Below are 19,775 nucleotides of genomic sequence, written 5' to 3' on the forward strand. Positions count from 1 at the left end.
TGTTTAGACTGTTGTGTTCCAGAGTGGTTAACTCGGGTGCTGCACCAGGGAAATCACAGAGTGCATAGTCTGTGCACATGTGTGCATTCGGCTCCTCCAGCTTCAGCGGAAACACTGCACAGAGCTGCCCCCACTGTCTCCCCTGTGCACTGACATACGCATGTTCAACATCCTCTTACGTAGGAGTCAAAACAGTCCTAGTTAAAGTCCAGCTGTGGCTACCGTGACCTCCTTCCCCACCCGGTCATCATTTTCTCTCAGGTGTTGGCTGACAAGGGAAGAGTAGAAGAGCTGAGATAATTCCTTGGTGGTTCACATGTCTGAGAAGGTCTTATCTTCGTCACCCACAGCCAGCTCTGGTTCAAAGGCAATCCCTGGCCTTGTGGATCTGCGCATTCCCGCTTTTCCGTACTTACGGCCACATACGTACTGTGATGTGCTGTGAGTCCCAGTCATGGCTCCAGTAGGGACCGTCTACATGAGAATGAGCTGAACAGAGAGAAGCCATCCTGTGGGTTATGCATAGTGCTTCCACTTACATACCTGCTCCTCTCCTGACTGGAGAGTCGCTCCTGTCTTCTAGGTATAGAGCTCCATGTACCACTGCACAGGAAGAAACACAAAGTTCCTGCTACGGCAATTACGAGTACAGACATTCATAACGGAAAAATACGCAGAAATACTCTCAACTAAAGAGGTGTTGTAGATATCTTAAAATGTTTTCATTTGTGGCTCTGTAAAAGATTTGAGACATTTTGCAAGCATTACTGTTGTTTAGCAAGAACTCTTATTCAAATCTTCCTTCCTTCATGAGCCCAGTTGTTCAGAATAAACAGCTGGTTTCTACCTGCAAAGGGAAGCGTCTGATCAAATCTTTCCATTTCAAATCATCTGGACTGAACATTGGAGAGTAGTTTCAATCACAATATATATGGAAAGCAATGGATATTTGTAATTAGTCAAGGAGACCAGTTTCCAGGCATGCAGAGAGTGGTTTCTAAGACACGCAGCAAAACGGACTCTGCAGTTACCTACAGATTTGCAGGAAGAACAGGAGAATATCCACCAAGTAGCAGCCTACCTTTAATAAATGTTTGCAGAGAGGCAATCCATTGCATTGTGAGATCTTCTGGATTTAAAGGACATGCATAAAAACTTGCATTTTGCTCCCATATATGAAACCAAAATATCACTTTAAGGTTTCCTTGAAATCATAGGCCGATGATGGGAAGGAGTTTGGGGTCCTGATGAGCAGTGACTCTGAGGTATTGCCCTTGAGTTTTCACCAATGACAACTCAGATCTTGCCCCTGATTGGCAGTGTGATTGGTAGAGAATGTTGCTGAGATATCACCTAGGCAAGCATCAATGAGCCTGGGCAGGTCCAGTCATCTCTGGTAAGAATGAAGAACAAAAGGATAATCTCGGGTGAACCATGCCCGCTTTTCCCTTCATCTTTTCTGTCCTCCCATCTCCACCCCTTCCTTTCTCTGTCATTATCCCAATATCCCCGAGTTTCGTTTTGTTCTCGTTTATATTACACAAGAGAACCACTGAGCAGCATGTTGTCTTCAGAAGAAAACAGCCCAGGAGAAAGAAAACGAAACATTGTCAAACCATACTCCACTTCTGTTTTGGTTTTTATCTGTACCTAGTTACAGGTCCATGGAAATACAAGATAATTTACACAGAAATGTTACTTGTAACTTCGCTTCTTTCCCTCTACAATTTAATATGTAAGGCATTGATATAATCCACAATTTTCTGTTTTTAATGTACTTCTCTCTCCACCTCTCCCCCTCTGTGTGTAAGAGAGAGAGAGAGGAAAGAGAGAGAGAGAGAGAGATTTGTATGTGTTCTTAGTTCTATGAGAATGTGCTACCTCCATTGTCAGTTCAGAACCATTACATCATGGCATGGCTCGCTCATTCTGCAATACCCCTGTTCCTGTCCTTAATACTTGGCTATCATCAATCTTTTCACCAGTCTTCTAGTTTGGTATTTCAAGACTATTGCTTCTTTAAGGAAGCTTTGTCTTTTGAGAATCATTACCTAGTGCACATCAAAAACCATCCTTTGCTGAAGAGATTTCCACAGTGTGATACATTGGTACCACTCACTGCTCAGTTGATGAGTTACATTTGCCGGTACTCTAGCCCTTGGTAGTAATGAATATTTGTACATCATTTGTACCATTGGATTTTTCACTAGACCTTTGGGCTTGCATGGTCAGAGGTTACTGCTACCCTTCAGAAAGTGAAGACTGAAATTGCCGTGGCCACTACTGTCCATGGATGCCATGTGGTGTCTTCTCTATAAAAAGTCAAAGTGGGATTTTATTTTTGCAAATCATATATTGTTATTCACACATTTTCTCTTTCTTGAGAACTAAAGGACTATTTTTGCATATATTTCCACTGAAGATCTAAGGGATAAACATCATATATACGAACAAACTCATATTATTCAAGTCAAATTAGTACCTAGGCTTTGACATATTTATAACATACACACACATATTAAGTAAGAATGGATAAATGAAAAGCTGGGGGATTTGTGTGCAATTTACAACAGTATGCCTAGTGATCAAAAATTATAATTTACTATACTCAAATTTGTGGACTGCTTGCTGACAAAGATATCATGATAGCTTATTTTCTAATGTAGTCAGCTATATTTCTCCAACTACAATAAATGTCTTGTGTACCAGTAAAATCATTTCAAAAATAATTTCTAACCCATGCAAGAGAAGATTCTCAGGAGTCTGTGGAAGGAGATACAGCATGAGAAAATCATATTTTATAATACACCATTTGTTGCTGCTTTTAATAATGGATATTATACACAATATGCCTCTTGTAATATAGCTACAATCAACTCTGAAGCTACAAAATTAATTTCAAGAAGAGAAACTTGGATTGATTTCCTTCCCATGGTAAGAGCTCAGCTTTTGTGTAGCCAGCACATTTTGGACGGTGGAGCCTCAAGCTAATTCTTTGTGGATGTGGAAAAGTCTCTCAAAGGAATGAAACCCAAACAGACTACATGCTTTTTCTGTCTTATTTCTGGCTGGCTCACCCCCACGTGTGACAGTGTTGGGGCCCTTTGAGATACACACAGGAGCCGCTTATACTCAGGCTACCCTGGGGGAGCATGCGTGCTTTGCCATATCAGCTGCTTGCGTATTTTGTCAGTCATCAGTGCCAACACAATTAGCTTAGGAATGTGGATTTCTTCTGCTTGAAACTGAAAAGAAAGCCATACTAACAATGTCAGTCCTCTGAATTTTCTCACATGGCTTTGGGAACAGAAAATGGTCCTGATTTTCACTGTAGCAAGAGTGACGGCAAATGCCAGGGGAGACAGCCTGCCTGAGTGGCGCTGATTGAAGAAACTTACAGCTCAAAAGCAAGCCGCCTTTCTTTTTAAATCCTACACCCCTGTTTTAGTTTCTATTTTAGTTTTAGTGGAAGATATCACAAGCTCTGCAGAACCTATGATATATTCATCGGTCCCCAAGCAAAGACAAGTTGGATTCTGTGGCTGTCCCATGGAAGCTCACGTTGTGAACTTATTCTTTCTTTCCCTGGAAACTCGTTGTTTCCCAAGCATTTGCTCCTTGGGATTCTATTCACAACATCCTTCATGATATCAAATCCTATGCTCCCATTACTGTTCTGTGGGTTTAATTCTTTACAGTCTTAGTTTTCACAAGTCCCTATGAGAAAGCTATCCCTGTCTCTCAAGTGAGAAAACTACTGGTTGGACAGCAGACGTGTCGAAGGCCCCCATGGGCTTGGCACAAACTCCTTTAACAGACTCTTGCTCCCAGCTCTGTGTGCATGCCCAGAGACAACCCTACCCCATTGGCACTTTTATTACACTTTCCATCACTGTAACAAAATACCTGAGAAAACTCATGTACAAAGATTCAAATGGTTGCTTGGGCCCCCAATTTTGCAGGTTTCTGTTGGCGATTGGTTAAATGTTTTCCTGATCACATCGCAATGAGAAGATGTAATGAGGAAAACTCCTCACCCCACTAGACAGACAAAAGAGAGGACGAGGCCAAAGTCCCACAATGCCTGTTTGGGGCCATCGTCAATTACTTTAAAATAAATCTCTCAAGAATGTTAGTCTTTCCATAATGTCCCCTTGGGACCATGCCTTTAATATGGTCCTTTGGGAGCATTCAGGTAGCAAACTACAGTGAAAGTCGGGGGGATCTGGTCATGCCTCCCTCTGTTCCTCAAAGCCAAGAAAATGTGTAATCTGTGTTGTGGCATCCTCTCAGGACCTGTGGTGACCAACAGTAAAGGTGCAGAATCACCATGCATGGCCTTTCTTATACCAGCTGTTCATGTGTCTCCATGATTATTCCCCTTTAGACTCTCCCACAGCCAACTTCCATGCGCCGCGAAGAAAAAAGGGAGAGTAAGCCATAATCAATCAGTTTATAATTACTGTCACTGACATTCAGTAATTTATAATAAATAGTTATAGTCATAGCCAGCTATTATTCATAAGCAATTTTAAGCCATTACATACTTCTTAGGTGCGCTAAGCCCCTGATCAGCACACATTTAAACACCTGAGAAAAAGGAACTGGTTGAATCCTCACAGTTTGTCCTTTAATGTTCAAGTCTTGCCTACAGTATTGTGAACTGAACGTGTCAGAGCTGGGCTCCAGCTCCACAGGATCTGGTTTCCGGAGACTGCCCTGCCCAGTACTGCACATGTGACTTCCTGGTTCAGCATGGTGCTCCTTATGCTAACTTTTGAAGCCCTGTGAAAATGTTTGCAGTAGCAATAAAAGTGCATATTTTGTTGCAATAATCAAAGCAAAAGGATTTGTGATCTAAGAAAGAAATCAACATGTCATTTACATGGAGGAAACTGTGACTGTGCTGTTCTGCTGGGGTTATTTTGGGGACAGAAGCCACAGGCAGTAGCCAAAGAGAAAAGGAGAGATGTTCATCTGCAGCCTGGGAAACAGAGCGCACAGATAAAAAGACGGCAGTGGCCTGCAGCCAAGTACCCCAAAGCAGACAGACCCATTTCTTGCCGTTTTTATCACACACGTATCATTCCTACAGTATCTAAGACTTTGAACTAAGGTCATTTTATTTTTGCAATCATTGCCCATAGTGTGAGGTACTGCATAGAAATTAACTACTAAAAGCTATTTTCTGTTAGAGCCAGGGTCAAGACACACAGATGCCATCAATATGAGGATCTTTGTTCCTGTAGGGTAGAATCAAACATGAGTTTGAAAGCAATTTATTTTACAATAGCTTCCCTGGCCTGTGTCTTAGGCGCTGTGCTCAGCTTCAAAGCAAACCTAACACAAGCGTCGTCATTCTGTACTTTTATTTCATTTTGAAAGAAGTTGGGAGCAATCGTGCCCCACACGGTTCGGGGTAGAGACTGGTGCTTCAGGCACCTGGAAGCCACAAAGGAAAATATATTTGAGAGAAAGTATCAGCAGTGACGGCTTGCTCTGTGTCACCTCTGAACTTTCATCTGTAGTCTTTATTAGAAATGGCCCGTAGGCGGGTGAGGTGATCATCAGGGAAGGCAATGGTGGGACCCACTTTGCAGGGAACTCAAGGTGATTCTTCGATCTAAACTGGTCTCACCACACACAAACTTCATGACCTCAGAACATGGAAGTTATCGGTTGCCAACTAGAAGTGTTCAAAGGACCTTGATTTTGCAAACATGATTCTGTCATTTTCCTCACATGTGACACGGAGGGGAAAATGAATTATGTCTTTCTGCAAATGAATTTTTTCCATTGTACTAAATTCATTTATATAATTGATGATGTTTACGTCAGGTAATCCCTAATCCTCAATAGGAGATTATCTGAGGCACAGGCCTAACCCTTGATCATTTAGTGAATAGTTGAGCTTTTGGGGTTTGGGGGTTTTGTTTTTTTAAACAAAAACCTTATAGCTCTTTTTTTTTTTTTTTTTTTGCTTTTTCGAGACAGGGTTTCTCTGTTTTGGAGCCTGTCCTGGAACTAGCTCTTGTAGACCAGGCTGGTCTCGAACTCACAGAGATCCGCCTGCCTCTACCTCCCAAGTGCTGGGATTAAAGGCGTGCGCCACCACCGCCCAGCTTATAGCTCTTCTTAAGGGAAGGAATCAAGCACACAAACCATGCAATTACATAGAACCCCGGGGCAGAGAAAGGAAAGTATGCATTTAAGGAAACAAAATCCAGACCAGGTTCCTCTGGGGATGTCTGCACTCTGTGATCAGTCTTACTGCTAATGCGTTTTCACTATTTGAAAGAAATCAAGGAAGCCACCAAAGTGATTAATGCTTTTTGTCTGCCCCAAAGGAATATGATTTTTCTTCCTGTGATTTTTCTATTGTAATAACAATAATAATAATGTTTCTTCTCTTTTCTATGACGTCATAAAGCTGAAACACTTTAGAAAGGGATGAACCAAAGGATGACTATATGGTAATGTGGCGTTATTCAGTGTTTTACCTATTATTGTAGAGGAACAGACAAATCCCCCAAATAAGCAAAAGCAGGGACCCCATCTTCTCTTTGCAGCGATTGCCTTGGGCCACTTCCATCCAGCTCCATCACCTGCAAGGCGTTAGTCAAGGCGTTAGTCTTCTGAACTGCCTGTGAACACCAACAATGATACATTTCTCTAGTGGTTAGTGTGACATGAGTTCTGCAGAATCAGCCTTCAACTTCAGAGTTTCTACATTGCAACCCCTTATTCTCACCTGTGTTCTGTGTAGGCTGGCAGAAGTGTCTGTCCTTACGGACCCATCTGAATACAGGACTTAACCTGGTAGAACGTTCAGAGAACCCACGCCTGCCCTACCATGCTTGGGCAGGAAATGTCACCCTCCTCTTCTTCCCTTGAGGCTTTGTGTAAGCCCATCCACGTATAATGGACTAGGGTAATGTGCATCTCAGTGTCCTACAGGGGGAGAACAGGACACAGATGACCCCAAGGGACGAGTCACTCACTTGCACTGCTTTAGACATGAGGAAGCTTAAGACGCATCCATCCTCCACACCCCAGTGAGGGACCTTGAACTATGGATGAGAGGTTGGCTTTGTGTTATGCAAGTCAGTTCAAAGCCTTGATGAGACTCTTAGTTGCTATATAGACACAATCCTTAACATCACTAAGTTCTTCTGTTAAAAGGAAGAAAAACTTTGGTGAGTGTTGAGAAAAGGACCTGCTGTATATGTGGTCTTAGTACCAAATACATGAATTGCCTTCGGCCTGCAATAGGATGAAGATAGTAGCAATCCTCTCATTGTATCAGGGGGAAAGTAATATTAGAGCCCTCAGAGGCTGCCACGACAATTACCACATCTTCCTGGCTTCAAAACAACACAAATTTATTCTCACAGTTTTGGACGCCAAAAGTTTGAAGCCACTGTGTCGGCTGAGTGACAGGCCTCACGAGACAGAATAGGACATTCCTCCCCCGAAAACCTCTTCCTGATTGTGTGGTTTCCCCTGACCTGTGTCTGAGTCACCCCAGTCTTCACCCCCATCTTCACCTGACAATTCTTATGTCTCTCTGGGTCCTCTTCAATCTTTTATAAGGATCTCATGTTTAAGTCCCTCCTGTACAAGATCTGACTTAAGACTGTGAACTGATAAGCGATCCTCAAAGGCCTGTCTGAAAATAACTTTCCATGCACAAGTTCCTTTGATCTTGAGTTTATTTTGGTGGAAAGCCACTTTTCATCCCACTAGAGTGTGTGAATGTTTTCTATTCTTGTATAAACTGATGGCATTACACTTAGAAGGTTATGCCACCTTCAAAGTCTGTCCAGCCGTAAGATGCAGAGTAACAAAGCTTGGATCAGCACTAAACTGATCACGAATTTCTTACTTAGTGATTCTAGCATTCAGAGCACATTAGGACTGTTGAACCTTAATGTTTACAGCAGACACTCAGCCGAGCCTACATATTTTCTGAGTTTTTAGGTTTCTGGTGGGGATTCACCTATACATTTAAGAAGTGCCACAGATGATTATGACACAAATAATAGGCACTTAGAGTCACTCAGAATCAAAATGCTCAAATACTAGTACAGGTTGGGGGAAATTTCCAGTGAATTGATGTGTAATATTAGAATCATGACAGCAGATGCTCAATGAATAGCATTCTTAAGGGTTTAGTGTGGCCATGATGGCTGTGGTTAAGGCGTACCATGGTGATTCTTGAAGCTTTTATGTGGAGCAGCCTTATAGTCTATGATACCTACTAAGGAGCCTGCCCTCCTGGTCATTTCAGCAAATATTGACTTGTGTGTTACATTCCTATGGTAAGGGTGGAACTGTGTAGCTATAAATAGCTTGTGTATGATTCCCTATCTCTTTAATGCGTGTAAGGGTTTCATGGAAATGAATTTGTAGTTACCTTTTTATGTGTCAGATTTGCCTTTAGCACGTAGCATTGTTAAAGTCTTTTCCATTTTGCTAATAGGAGTTGGTTCAGGAGCAAGGCATGCTGTAAAAGTCATTCGTTTCTAAAGGGACCACTCTTGTTCTCATTTACATCAATCATGGCTTTTCTGAGTGCTGATTTCTACCAGAATTCCCCTTTCCCACATAAACGTATTCAGAAGCTGCCTCTAAGGTACAAATTAAGGGTCTAAAATTCACTTACTGTTAAGGGACTGATGAGCCATTCATAGAAACTGCTTGATCAAGACAAAGATCTGTGAAATGCCTGAAGAAAATCATTCTCAAAATGGTATCTGTCACTGATGGCCTTGTTTCTCCTCGGTTATTGACAGGACATAATAGTACCGTTAGAATAATGTACAATGGAAATTGTTCATGACCAGAAATTTCAAGTGTATTTACCTATGTTATAGTTAATAAGTGATGCAAAATAAATCAGTCATGTCTGCAGGCCTGCTCTGAAATGTCACTTGCATATCATAGATAAATGATAGATAGATAGATAGATAGATAGAGAGATAGATAGATAGATGATAGATAGATAGATAGATAGATAATGATAGATGATATAGATAGAGAGATGATAGATATAGATATATAGATAGATGATAGATAGATAGATAGATAGATAGATAGATAGATAGATAGGCACTCCTAGCTGTTGGGAGAAAAGGTTCATAATGTGTGTTCAGTTGGTGGTAATATGTTATTATTTTTAAGCCACATTATTTAAGCCACAATCATCAAATGGAAAGAAGGATTCATAGGAAATGTTGAGATAAAGGCAAAAAGCTATTTTTTTTTGTTTTTGATTAAAAGAGGATATATATTTCTATATTTGGCTACATTATAATGTCTAATACCATGCAGACTTATATTTCAAAATAACTAAAAATGAATAAAACTGAATTATCCATAAGCTATTGCTTAATGGATTGGATTTGTGAAAAAAATGAGCTACCTTTATGAAAATTACTGAATAATGTCCATGTATCACATGGTATTACCTGTGAATCAAAAACGGATATATGTCATTATCCTTTAATGCATTATTAAATGCATTAAAATTAAGATTCTATCTCAGTTGGGACCCTTTTCCTTCATGAAGACTTAAAGCAAGTTCCAAGAAGCTGCCTCTCCTGCTCTGAGTTCCCTGTGTATCTTGTGTGTAGAGGCCTTTCTTTGCTACTCGGTTCGTTACAGCTCTGAGTTCCCTGTGTATCTTGTGTGTAGAGGCCTTTCTCTGTTACTCAGTTCATTACAGCTGTGTGTTCTCTTTCTTGCAGTTCAGCAGGAGAGCAGTTCCATTGGCAGACACAAGGTAAAGTATGGCCATGTGATGGGATCTTACTTCTTCTAGATGTACCTCTACTGATTCATGTTCTCATCAACTTTAGATTTCTAAAAGTGAATTAGAAAAAGAAGACAGTAGGAATTAAGTAAAGTTATGTTAGCTCATGATTTGGGGTGAGGGGCTAACTTCTCTTAATTTTCTGACAACTGAATCGCCTCCAAGAGTACACATAATTGATTAGCTTTTCCTTCTCTCCTTGGTGTCAAGGCTTGCAAAGACGCTGTCTGTTAGATTTAGTATTTGATTGTTCAATAATAACCTAAAGTAGTGCTTCTCAGCCTTCCTATTCCTGAGACCCTTTAATACAGTCCCTCATGTTTTGATGACCCGAAACCAAAAAATTATTGAATGGCTACTTCTTAACTGTAGTTTGCTTCTATTGTGTATTGTGGCGTAAACATCTGAGGTGCAGGTGCATGCAACCCCTGTGAAAGTGCCCTTTGATTCCCCCAAAGGGATCGTGGCCCACAGGTTGAGAGCTACTGACTTGGAGCTTTAGCATTACCCTATCGTGTTGACCACTTTTTGTCTCCTTTCAGATGGACAGAAAGACATCGAAGATGAGCTTACAACAGGCCTGGAGCTGGTGGACTCCTGCATCCGCTCTCTGCAGGAGTCAGGAATACTAGACCCGCAGGATTACTCCACAGGTGAAAGTAGGTTGAACAGAAGCTCCCTCTGGGTGTCGTGTCTTGGCATCTCTTTTTTTCTTAAGGTGGTTTCATGGGGCTCAGACTGTCTTCTCACTCACTATGTGTGGAGTCAAAGAGGACCTTGAACCTCTGATCCTAACTCCTCCATCTCTGGGATGCTGGGATTACAGGCATGTGTCTCCACACACTGCAATGGAAAGTTCATACTCGGCAGGCTCTCTACAAACTGAGTTACATCCCCAGCCTCAACAACCCCATAAAAGGGAACTAAATTAAATAAGAGTGCTGCGATTTCTTAAAACATAACATCATTGCAGGTTATGCTAGTTGCTTATTGTTGCTGTGATAAAACACCACTACAGAAGCCAGACAGCGGTGGCACATGCCTTTAATACCAGCACTCAGGAGGCAAAAGCAGGCAGATCTCTATGAGTTTAAGGCTGGCCTGGTCTACAAGAACGAGTTCCAGGACAGCTAGGACTGTTACACAGAGAAACCCTGTCTCAGAACACACAAAACAAAAACAAACAAACAAACAAAAAAGCCCACCCTGACCAAGACAACATATGGAAGAAAGAGTTAGTTTTGGCTTACGGTTGTGGACTGGTGGTTCATAATGACAGGGAAGGCAGGGCAGCAGGCAGGCATAGTGGGGAGCTTTCCCATCCCATTTTGCATCACACCAGAAAACAGAGAACCAAACGGTAGTGGGACAGGGTATACTCTCTCAAGCCTTGCCCCAGTGATGTAATTCCTCCTAGAAGTCTCCCTGTCCTTAGCCTCCCCTAACAGCGCCACCAACTAGGAAACAAATGCCAGATATAGAGACATTTCTTATTCAAACTGCCCCTTGAGCCATATGTAATAAAACCTTCATAATATCTTTATCTTTCTTCTCTCTCAACAATTCCCCCATCACCAGTTAGGTTACAAAGTCTCCAAGTCAGCAGCTCGATCTAAGTTTCTTACCAAAGTTTCCACTTCTCGACAAACATAGTTTATGAACATATATGTTTTTATTTGTTTAACTAACACAATGACTGCATTAAAGTCAACTGTCACAGGTATGGATGATTGCTGGCAGAGATCGTCGTGACCCCAACTGTATAACAAGATAGGTTTTTCCTATAATACAACCAATTTTAACTACTCTGTGCTATGACAAAGCAATCGGCAACAACTTCACATTTCTATATTTAAATTGCATTATTTCTATAGTATTTAAGGATTTACTCATTATCAGGTAATGTTTTACACCTTAGAAAGGTTGAAGCTTAGAAATAAAGACTGCAGGTACTAGAATGAACCCTTTCCTAATAAAGTTCTGTGGACTTATTTCAACAAAACTTCACAAATGACAATATCACACTATTAAAACACACATCTTTGTAATACAATCATTTAAAAATCAATAAAGCTTTTTAAAATATTAAATTTTCTTGACTGCACATCAGGGTTGGTCATAAAAAAGAAATACATAAGAGTAAGATGCCATCGTTGTTTTTAAAATATTTTAATTTACATACTAATTTCTCTATAGTATTATTTCTCTATAGTGTATGTAATACCACGGTTATTCTAGATAGCCATTGTGCTTACCCAGACATACTCATAGCTAAATTACTGATTTATATTCATAGAATAGAATGCTGAGTGAGCATTATGCTTGGCATTATACTTGGTCTCTATATCGATATTTTAAAATGTACTGTTGTCATTTCTTTTAATGGAGTTATGGTATCAAATTGTGTTTAACTAATATTTCAAATGCATGCACATACCTTATTACAGAGAAAACAACATACAGTACAGCATGGCTTCTTGCTGATTGGTGCATGAAAGTAGATGTCTCTTTTTCATACAATAGAGTAGCATATTTGATTATTAGTAATGGAAAAAAGTTATCCCTTAATAGGTAGAAGGTAGGGAAAAGATGAATAAATGAAGGAGAAAAATCAGAGGCAAGCAAATTAAAAGACGAGATTTAACTTCATTATATCAACCTCACTCTTTCTTTGAGCACATTGAAATATCTCCTGGAAATATCAATAATAAAGGCATGCAATTAACAAAAATAAAATTGTTACATTATCTTTACATGAAACAAGATCAAGGAAATAGATAGAAATTCAAAGACTAGGCACAGCTATGCCAGCAACTGCAGTGAAAGCAGAGTTAAATGAAGCAAACTGTAAGACAGAATAGAAACTAATACTAAGGACATGGTCAGGATTTTCAGGGGGGAGTGAAGGATCACGGATAAAGATGTGACAAACAGAAGACTCTAAAGGAAAAGAACGGAACAGCCCAGAGTCTAGAAGTTAAGACATAACTTCAAAACTAATGATAAGTCCTGAAAGCATACATACAGATAACATTATACAGACTGTTACATTTTGGAATACACACACACACGCACGCAAACACACACACGCCTGTATGGATATAGTGATAATTAATGAAGAAACAGGCCATGGGTTTGAACGATCAAGGAGAGGTACATGGGAGGGAGACTAGAGGGAGGAGAGGGAAAGGGTAAATAATGTCATTGTAATCTTCAAAATAAAAGCAATAAATAAAAAGTAGTAATTCGACCTGTTCCATGAACATTTAGATAGGATACTGAAAGGAAAAGTAAGTCTTCCAGTTGATAAGTGATGGAGGAAGGTCATTGGTTAAATAAAAAGAAACTGCTTGGCCCTCATTGGTTAGAAGATAGGTGGGAGGAGTAAACAGAACAAAACGCTGGAAGGAAGAGGAAGTGAGCTCAGACTCCACAGCTCTCCTCTCGGGAGCAGACGCCTCAGAGAGATGCCATGCTCCCCGCTCCAGGGAAGATGCACGCAATGAAGCTCCGACCCAGGATGGACTTAGGCTAGAATCTTCCCGGTAAGCGCACCTAGCTGTGCTACATAGAATATTAGAAATGGGCTAGTCCAGGTGTGAGAGTTAGCCGAGAAGAGGCTAGATAGAAATGGGCCAAGCAGTGATTAAAAGAATACAGTGTCCGTGTAATTATTTCAGGGCATAAGCTAGCTGAGCAGGCGCCGGGATGCTGGGAACGCAGCCCCTCCGCCCTTATTACTACAGATAAGTAGAGAGGTTCCATTGGCAGACTGCTTATGTAGCATGCACCGAGCCAATCCCTCAGTCCCCAGGATGGGGCATAGCTGAATCTCACTAGTTTGTATATGGAGGCAGGAGGATCAGAAAATCAAAACTACAGAGGCCAGCCTGGATTATATGAGTTTCTATCTCAACCAATAAATACCAAGTAAGAAAATATTTTAAAAACAACCTATTGAATATATTTTCAACTTTTCTCATATGACTCTAAAAATATCTATTTAAGAATTTTGACATGAAGGATCAGAGAGAAAATAAAGACATCAAATAAAAAGTTCACATTCACTGATAATAATTCACAAAATTTAAAAACATAAAATTATAATACAGGGAATCATATATTTGTGTGTGTGTATATATACACATACACACACATGCACACACACACACACACACACACTTTTGGGAAGCATTGACTCCGATGAGAAAGTTATGCACTATTTACAAAACAAAACAAGAATATTTCATGATAAAACTTGTATTTAGTGAAAATATAAACTTTCATCAAAACATATAGGAATGTTATATTTATTTTTGGAAAATCTTAAGAGCAAACAAGAAAAAAAAACCACTTGGAGAGGCAGCAAGTGGTTTCCTGTGCACGGAGCCTTTGTAGAGGACTTAAGTTTGTCTCTCAGCAGCAATGTCAGGCAGCTCACAGCCACGTCCAACTCCAGCAGTAGGGATCTGCTTCTGCCCTCTGGACTCCAAAGGAACCTTCTTGCGCACGTACGCATTCTCACTCAGATACATACATAAACATATGAAAGATCATTTTTCAAAAGCTAAATGGATAACGACGAGAAAGGTGGGAATGGCATAAGAAAAATTGCGTTTAAAAGCAATTTAATTAAGAGACTATTTACAAAGAGGTAGGAAATGGTATAAGAAATCAAATAACAAAGTGAAATAGTTGAAAAGATTAAATATGTATGATATTTTATTGTACTAAGCAACCACACTTACCTTCTCCGTTGAGAGGCTCTCATAGAGTAAAAGGACATTAAAGGGATGTCTTGTGAACTCGTTTCTTCTCCTGAAGTGTGTGCTCAGAGTCATCCAGAGATGGCATGCCCCTTTACTTCTCTGCCTTACAGGCAGTTAAACACTCCAATTATTGCAGATATATTTTGCCATTGTTCTGTCTTTTAAGGAAGCTTATGTACTTTCTATAATGTACTGAGCAGTCTGATTAAAGATAGCTAAGATTTTCTCCTAAACTCTGGAATGCAGCTTTAAGGAAAGAAAAAGGAACTAAAGCAAACTGCCCTCTAGCAAGGCAGCTGCTTTTCAGACCTTGGTATGCTTTCTAGGATCCATGCAAGCTCAGTCACATAGTATCTGCATTGCATTGTAACTGTGAGATTTGTTCATTTTGTTTTGCAAAACAGTAGTTAACTTTTTCAGTACTTAATAGAGTTAGATTGTAAAAATATATTACAACTCATTGGTCCTTTGGAATGTTGATTGCTATTTGGCTGTTTTCTAATTTGGGATATTAGAATTCTATATGTTTAAGGGCCAGATGATGAAGGCAGCACCTGAACTTTTGTGCCTAGGGATTCTGAGCCACTGCCATGTGGGGAATGTTGTCATTCAGGGAAGAAATTTGTTCTTAACAATTTCAGAAGCACTTTAAAACTAAAAGTCACTGTATAAAATTTAGGGGGGGAAAATGAAAATGTTAGACAGAACTATAATCTGGGCTATCAATATATGACTAATGTCAAGTGCTTAAAGGACCTGAAAATTAAAATGTTAGCAATTCGCTGTACGTCTATCAGTTAGGGATCAGATAGAATAAAGATTCTATTCAAAGGAGTTGAACTAAAAGCAATTTAATGAAGAGATTATTTACAAAAAAAAAAAAAAAATAGGCAAGTTTGAAGGAGCAAACAGCACACGCTGAAGCTCCCAGGAGTTAGCAGCAAACTGACAGAAGCTGTCACCACCCCTGGACCTGCAGGAACTTGCTGGAACTGGTTAAGCAGAGTTAAGCAGCAAGAATGCAGTACCAGTAAAACCTAATCTCCCTGCTGCTTTCCTAGATCCCCCGCCTCCTCTGCCAGGTCCCTCAATGGAGGGATAGAAAAGAGTGAGTGTGTGAAGGCCCAAGGTTCAGCCAGCACAGCCGTCCACTGTGTGGGGCCACAGTATCGGCCGTGGATGCTCTTGGTCTAGAAGCAGCACACAGATGTGTAGCGCTCTCGGATACATCCGTCTGATTAGCGTAAGCACATCAGATTTGGGGAGTCCCTTGTGATTATTCAATCAATGGCTTCATTAGCTAGAATAGCTGTGAACTAGCTAATGCTAAATTGAACCTGGCATCGTGCCCTTGAATCTCCAATCCCTACTCAAAAAGGACTGAAACAACACTAAATAAGTCTAAATCAGCCCGGAAAAAAAATATTAAATAGAAAGCTGTTTCAATACCTGAGCAAGTGGTTACTTGATTTGTTATATTTGAAGCTTTTGTTGTTTTTCTTCCCAAGGACTGATTAAAGATAAACATTAAACTGTAGTAGACTTGTCTTTCAAAGGCCATGATGAGCAGTAACTGCCCAGCTTCACTAATGTATGGTGTAAATTGTAAATATTTTCCAACTCTCTTTGTGAAACACGCTGTCCTGAGCAACCTTTGGCACCCTGCAATTTCCTCAGCGTGTGTCACCAAGTCAGCAGGATGGCTTCCGAGATTGTCGCTTTAGTTAAATGAGACAGAACAAGTGATCAGCACAAGCGATTTATGGAGGGTGCTAGGAACCACAGCTTCTCAGTGTCCTGCACGGCTTAGCCTGAATGAACATGGATCTAGAACTTCGTTTAACTCAAGCATCCTTGGAGATACAGATATGACAGATAAGGGTGATAGTATCTCAGCCAATAAATAATATAAAATACTGTCAGTCAAAATCATAACTAAAGCTGGACCAATACGGGAAGAAAAGGACAGCTTGGGAGAAAATGACATGTAAGTTAACCAGAAATTAAGTTGTCCAATATATTTTACAAGAGTGATTATTTCTTTATTTAGTGTGCTGATGAATTTGAGCTCTACTTTAGTGTGGCTAATTCTGCCATTCATCGGGAAACTCATGGGAGCTCATATATGAAGAATGTTTTAGAAAATGTATATAATTTTGAGCTTTCAAATCATTGCATAAACATCAAAAATCAATCATGTATAGAATTCCACTGTAAGCAGACAGGACCCAAATAGAATATCTGCATTGTGGTTGCTGGGGGCCCATTATTCACTGCGGACATCCAGTCTGTCCTCTTAGCTCACGAGAGAACCTTTGAGACATCCAGTTATAAAAATGCTGTAAAACGCAACACCACATAGCCATGTGATTCATAGTATTAAGAATGGGAGGCACTTCTGAAGTGACTTTTTCTAGTTCCAGGAAGGAACACCACCAGCAAAGATAGAATACTAGCAATAAAAATGAACATATGAATCAAACTCGCTCAGCATGTGGAAGCCATGGTCAAGGGAAAGGGGATCGTGTGCTTTCTTTGTTGTCTATCACGGTGGAAACCAAGTCTAGCTTCAACAAGATAGAAAGCCTACATGGTCTACATGGCTGCTTTCTGAACTTTGTCCCATATCTTCTCTCATGGGGAGATACTGGACCCCAGATGCAAACATGGAGATCTCTTAAAGTGTGCTTGGGAATTCTCGGAAGGAGGTGGTGTTTGTTGAGACTTTCGCAGAGAACGCTCAAAGTCAAATGGTCTTCACAATACTCAGAGACCAATTGCCTTTCAATGATTTTTTTTTCTCCCACGTAACAGTTCACAGACATTTTCCTAAGACCACAAGGCATGTACCAGCATCCATACTGTAACAGTAGGAACTATGGGCTTACTAGTAGCTCATTCTAAATACTCCAAATACCACAGCATATAATCCACATCAATAGAAGCTGTTAACGGTCCTCTGTTATGTGAGACCAGAAAGTTTGAGAACTGCTAGAACTGTTAGATGATGTAGCACCAGTATATCTCCATGTGAGAAGACAGATCATAAGAAACAGGGACAAAGTTCACAAGCAGCCTGTAGACCCCAGGGACAAGGGCAAGTCCACCACTGTGAGGTATCACCATGAGCCAGTATGACCCAGACAATGCTGAATTTTTCCGATTCCATTGTAAGGCTTTTCTCCTTCATGACTGGACTCCATTAATTTTTTATTTCCTTTCAAGATTTTTGGTACAGAGGGATGAATCTGCCTTCATTGGATTATTAATTTATGAGAATATATTTAGTATTTCCTCCTCATTACACAATAGTAGTATCTAAAGATAAATAAGAATATAAACCTTTATAAAGAACCACTTGGGAGCTATAATGTGAAATAAAAACACTGGTTACACTCCCAGGCTCTTTAAAATTCTTTACAAAGCATTGCGAACTGAAATTACACCTTTGGCCTTTGTGCTTTTGACAACTATGCTTTGTCAGTCTTCTCTTTCATGTGCAGATCTAAAGGAACAAACCCTGCATTATCTGAGGCCCTTTACCAACTTTGGGTCTATGTCTCTGCGTCAGTCCAGTTTGCAAAAGCAACAAGACAATGGCATTTGTTGGATTTAAGTCAGTGTAAAGTCTGTGTGTGTGATCCAGGTCATCTGTGCACCATTAAAGTTTTAATCATCACATAAATTATTTTCCAAATTGGAATGAGCTGACAAGGACTAGTAGAGATTCTGGATACAGAGACAGAAGTGAAACGCAAATGCCTCTCTGTTCATAGAGCAGCCCCGTCAGCTCTAAGCCTGCTTGTGTAAAGAAGCCCCTGGAGTTCTGCCCTCAGGTACATTTTGAGGTGGCAGATGGGTTGGGCTACTATTTCTGGGAACCTCCTCCCTGGAACTTCTCCAAATGGCAACTCATAAATAAATAACTAATGAAATTCGAGAGAATATAACCAGTTTAGCACCATCAGGTACACCTTCTAAGTGTCTTGGGAAAGTGATGACAGGTTCTTTTAGAACCCATGAAGAAGAAACCGTTGCAATAGGTAAAAAGGATACGTGGTTCATTTTAAACTAAGTCAGTGTTTATATTCTGCAGAACAATTTGTGATTACTATGACCATAATAATCTTACAAATTAGTACCCGTCCTTTCCTTTATTTTGTAATTTGTAATAACACCTTGGTACATAATCACCACTACATGCTCCACTTAGCCTTGCCTAGTGTTTGCAATAGGCCAGCTGCTACCCCTTTCATTTGGTATCGCTGTAAGTGTTTCCTCTCATTTCAAACAAACCAAAAGAGTTCTTCATTTTCAAGTCATTTTTATGCTTCTCCAAAGATCAAGTAGCAAGAATGCAGAACTGAATGCCGATATCTCCACTGTTACAGAGGTGTGTGAGATTTGGTATAATTATTTTTCATGGCCTTCATAAAAAGTTTTCTAAATTATCTTGTAAAAAGTAAAAGTTTGACTCCAGAATGTATTTCTGGTCTTCCTGAGAAACATAAATTTATCTAACGTTGAGAGTGTGAGGAATCCCCCTTCCTGGAGTGGGCATCATTTGCATGTTTATTTTTCTGCTGATTATCCTAAATTAACAGTCTTATAAAACATTTCTTTGGGCGCCTGTTCAAGGGTTGCTCAATCCTCTTTGGGTTTTTGTTTCTTAATGTACTTTTAGAGTGGTAAATAATTCTTTGAAATGAACTCTAAACTCTGCCTTTGAAGGTCTACCTGTGTCCTCGGGTTTTCCCACGCCTCTACAGGTGACTTTCACAGCCACACGCCTGCTCTCACGTTTTATTTATGTATGATTGAAGCATGTTTTTATAGAAATGATTTGGGAAACTATTAAAGATAAAATATTACATTAGCCAAGTTTCATAGAGCCTGGAGTGTCTTTAAGCTCTACAGATGAAGTCCCATCATCTTCTCCAGCGCCAGGACTGAAAAGTAAGGCAAGAAGTCTCCACACATGGGTCCAACACACACCTTCCCGCCACTCAGCCTTGTGCGAACGTGTTTCCTGTCTGCTGGGTTCTTTGCTCCTGTCTCCCTTTCCACCCTGCTGTCCCTCTGCTTTTGCTGTGATTCCAGACTCATGGCAAAGGACTTTGTCCGCACTGAAAGGAGTTCCCATTCTCCATCTCTGCTGGCACTCAGCATCACCCTGCTATCGCATCGCTTTA

At 40.3% G+C, this 19,775-nt stretch overlaps 1 protein-coding gene across 3 annotated transcripts in view; it reads left to right on the forward strand.

The window, feature by feature from the left end:
- Nucleotides 1-19,775, forward strand: part of Ctnnd2 (catenin delta 2) — a 752,815-nt gene that overhangs the window by 376,975 nt on the left and 356,065 nt on the right. For all 3 annotated transcript variants that reach the window (XM_041632036.1, XM_041632037.1, XM_041632038.1), the window contains 2 exons: nt 9,750-9,784; nt 10,357-10,473. In XM_041632036.1, coding sequence (XP_041487970.1) covers nt 9,750-9,784; nt 10,357-10,473 — 152 coding nt within the window. The remainder of the gene's footprint in view (nt 1-9,749; nt 9,785-10,356; nt 10,474-19,775) is intronic.

This window comes from Microtus oregoni, unplaced genomic scaffold (assembly GCF_018167655.1).
Source record: "Microtus oregoni isolate MIOR12 unplaced genomic scaffold, Mior012 000040F_ref0000088, whole genome shotgun sequence".
In the NCBI taxonomy this organism is placed as follows: Eukaryota; Metazoa; Chordata; class Mammalia; order Rodentia; family Cricetidae; genus Microtus; species Microtus oregoni.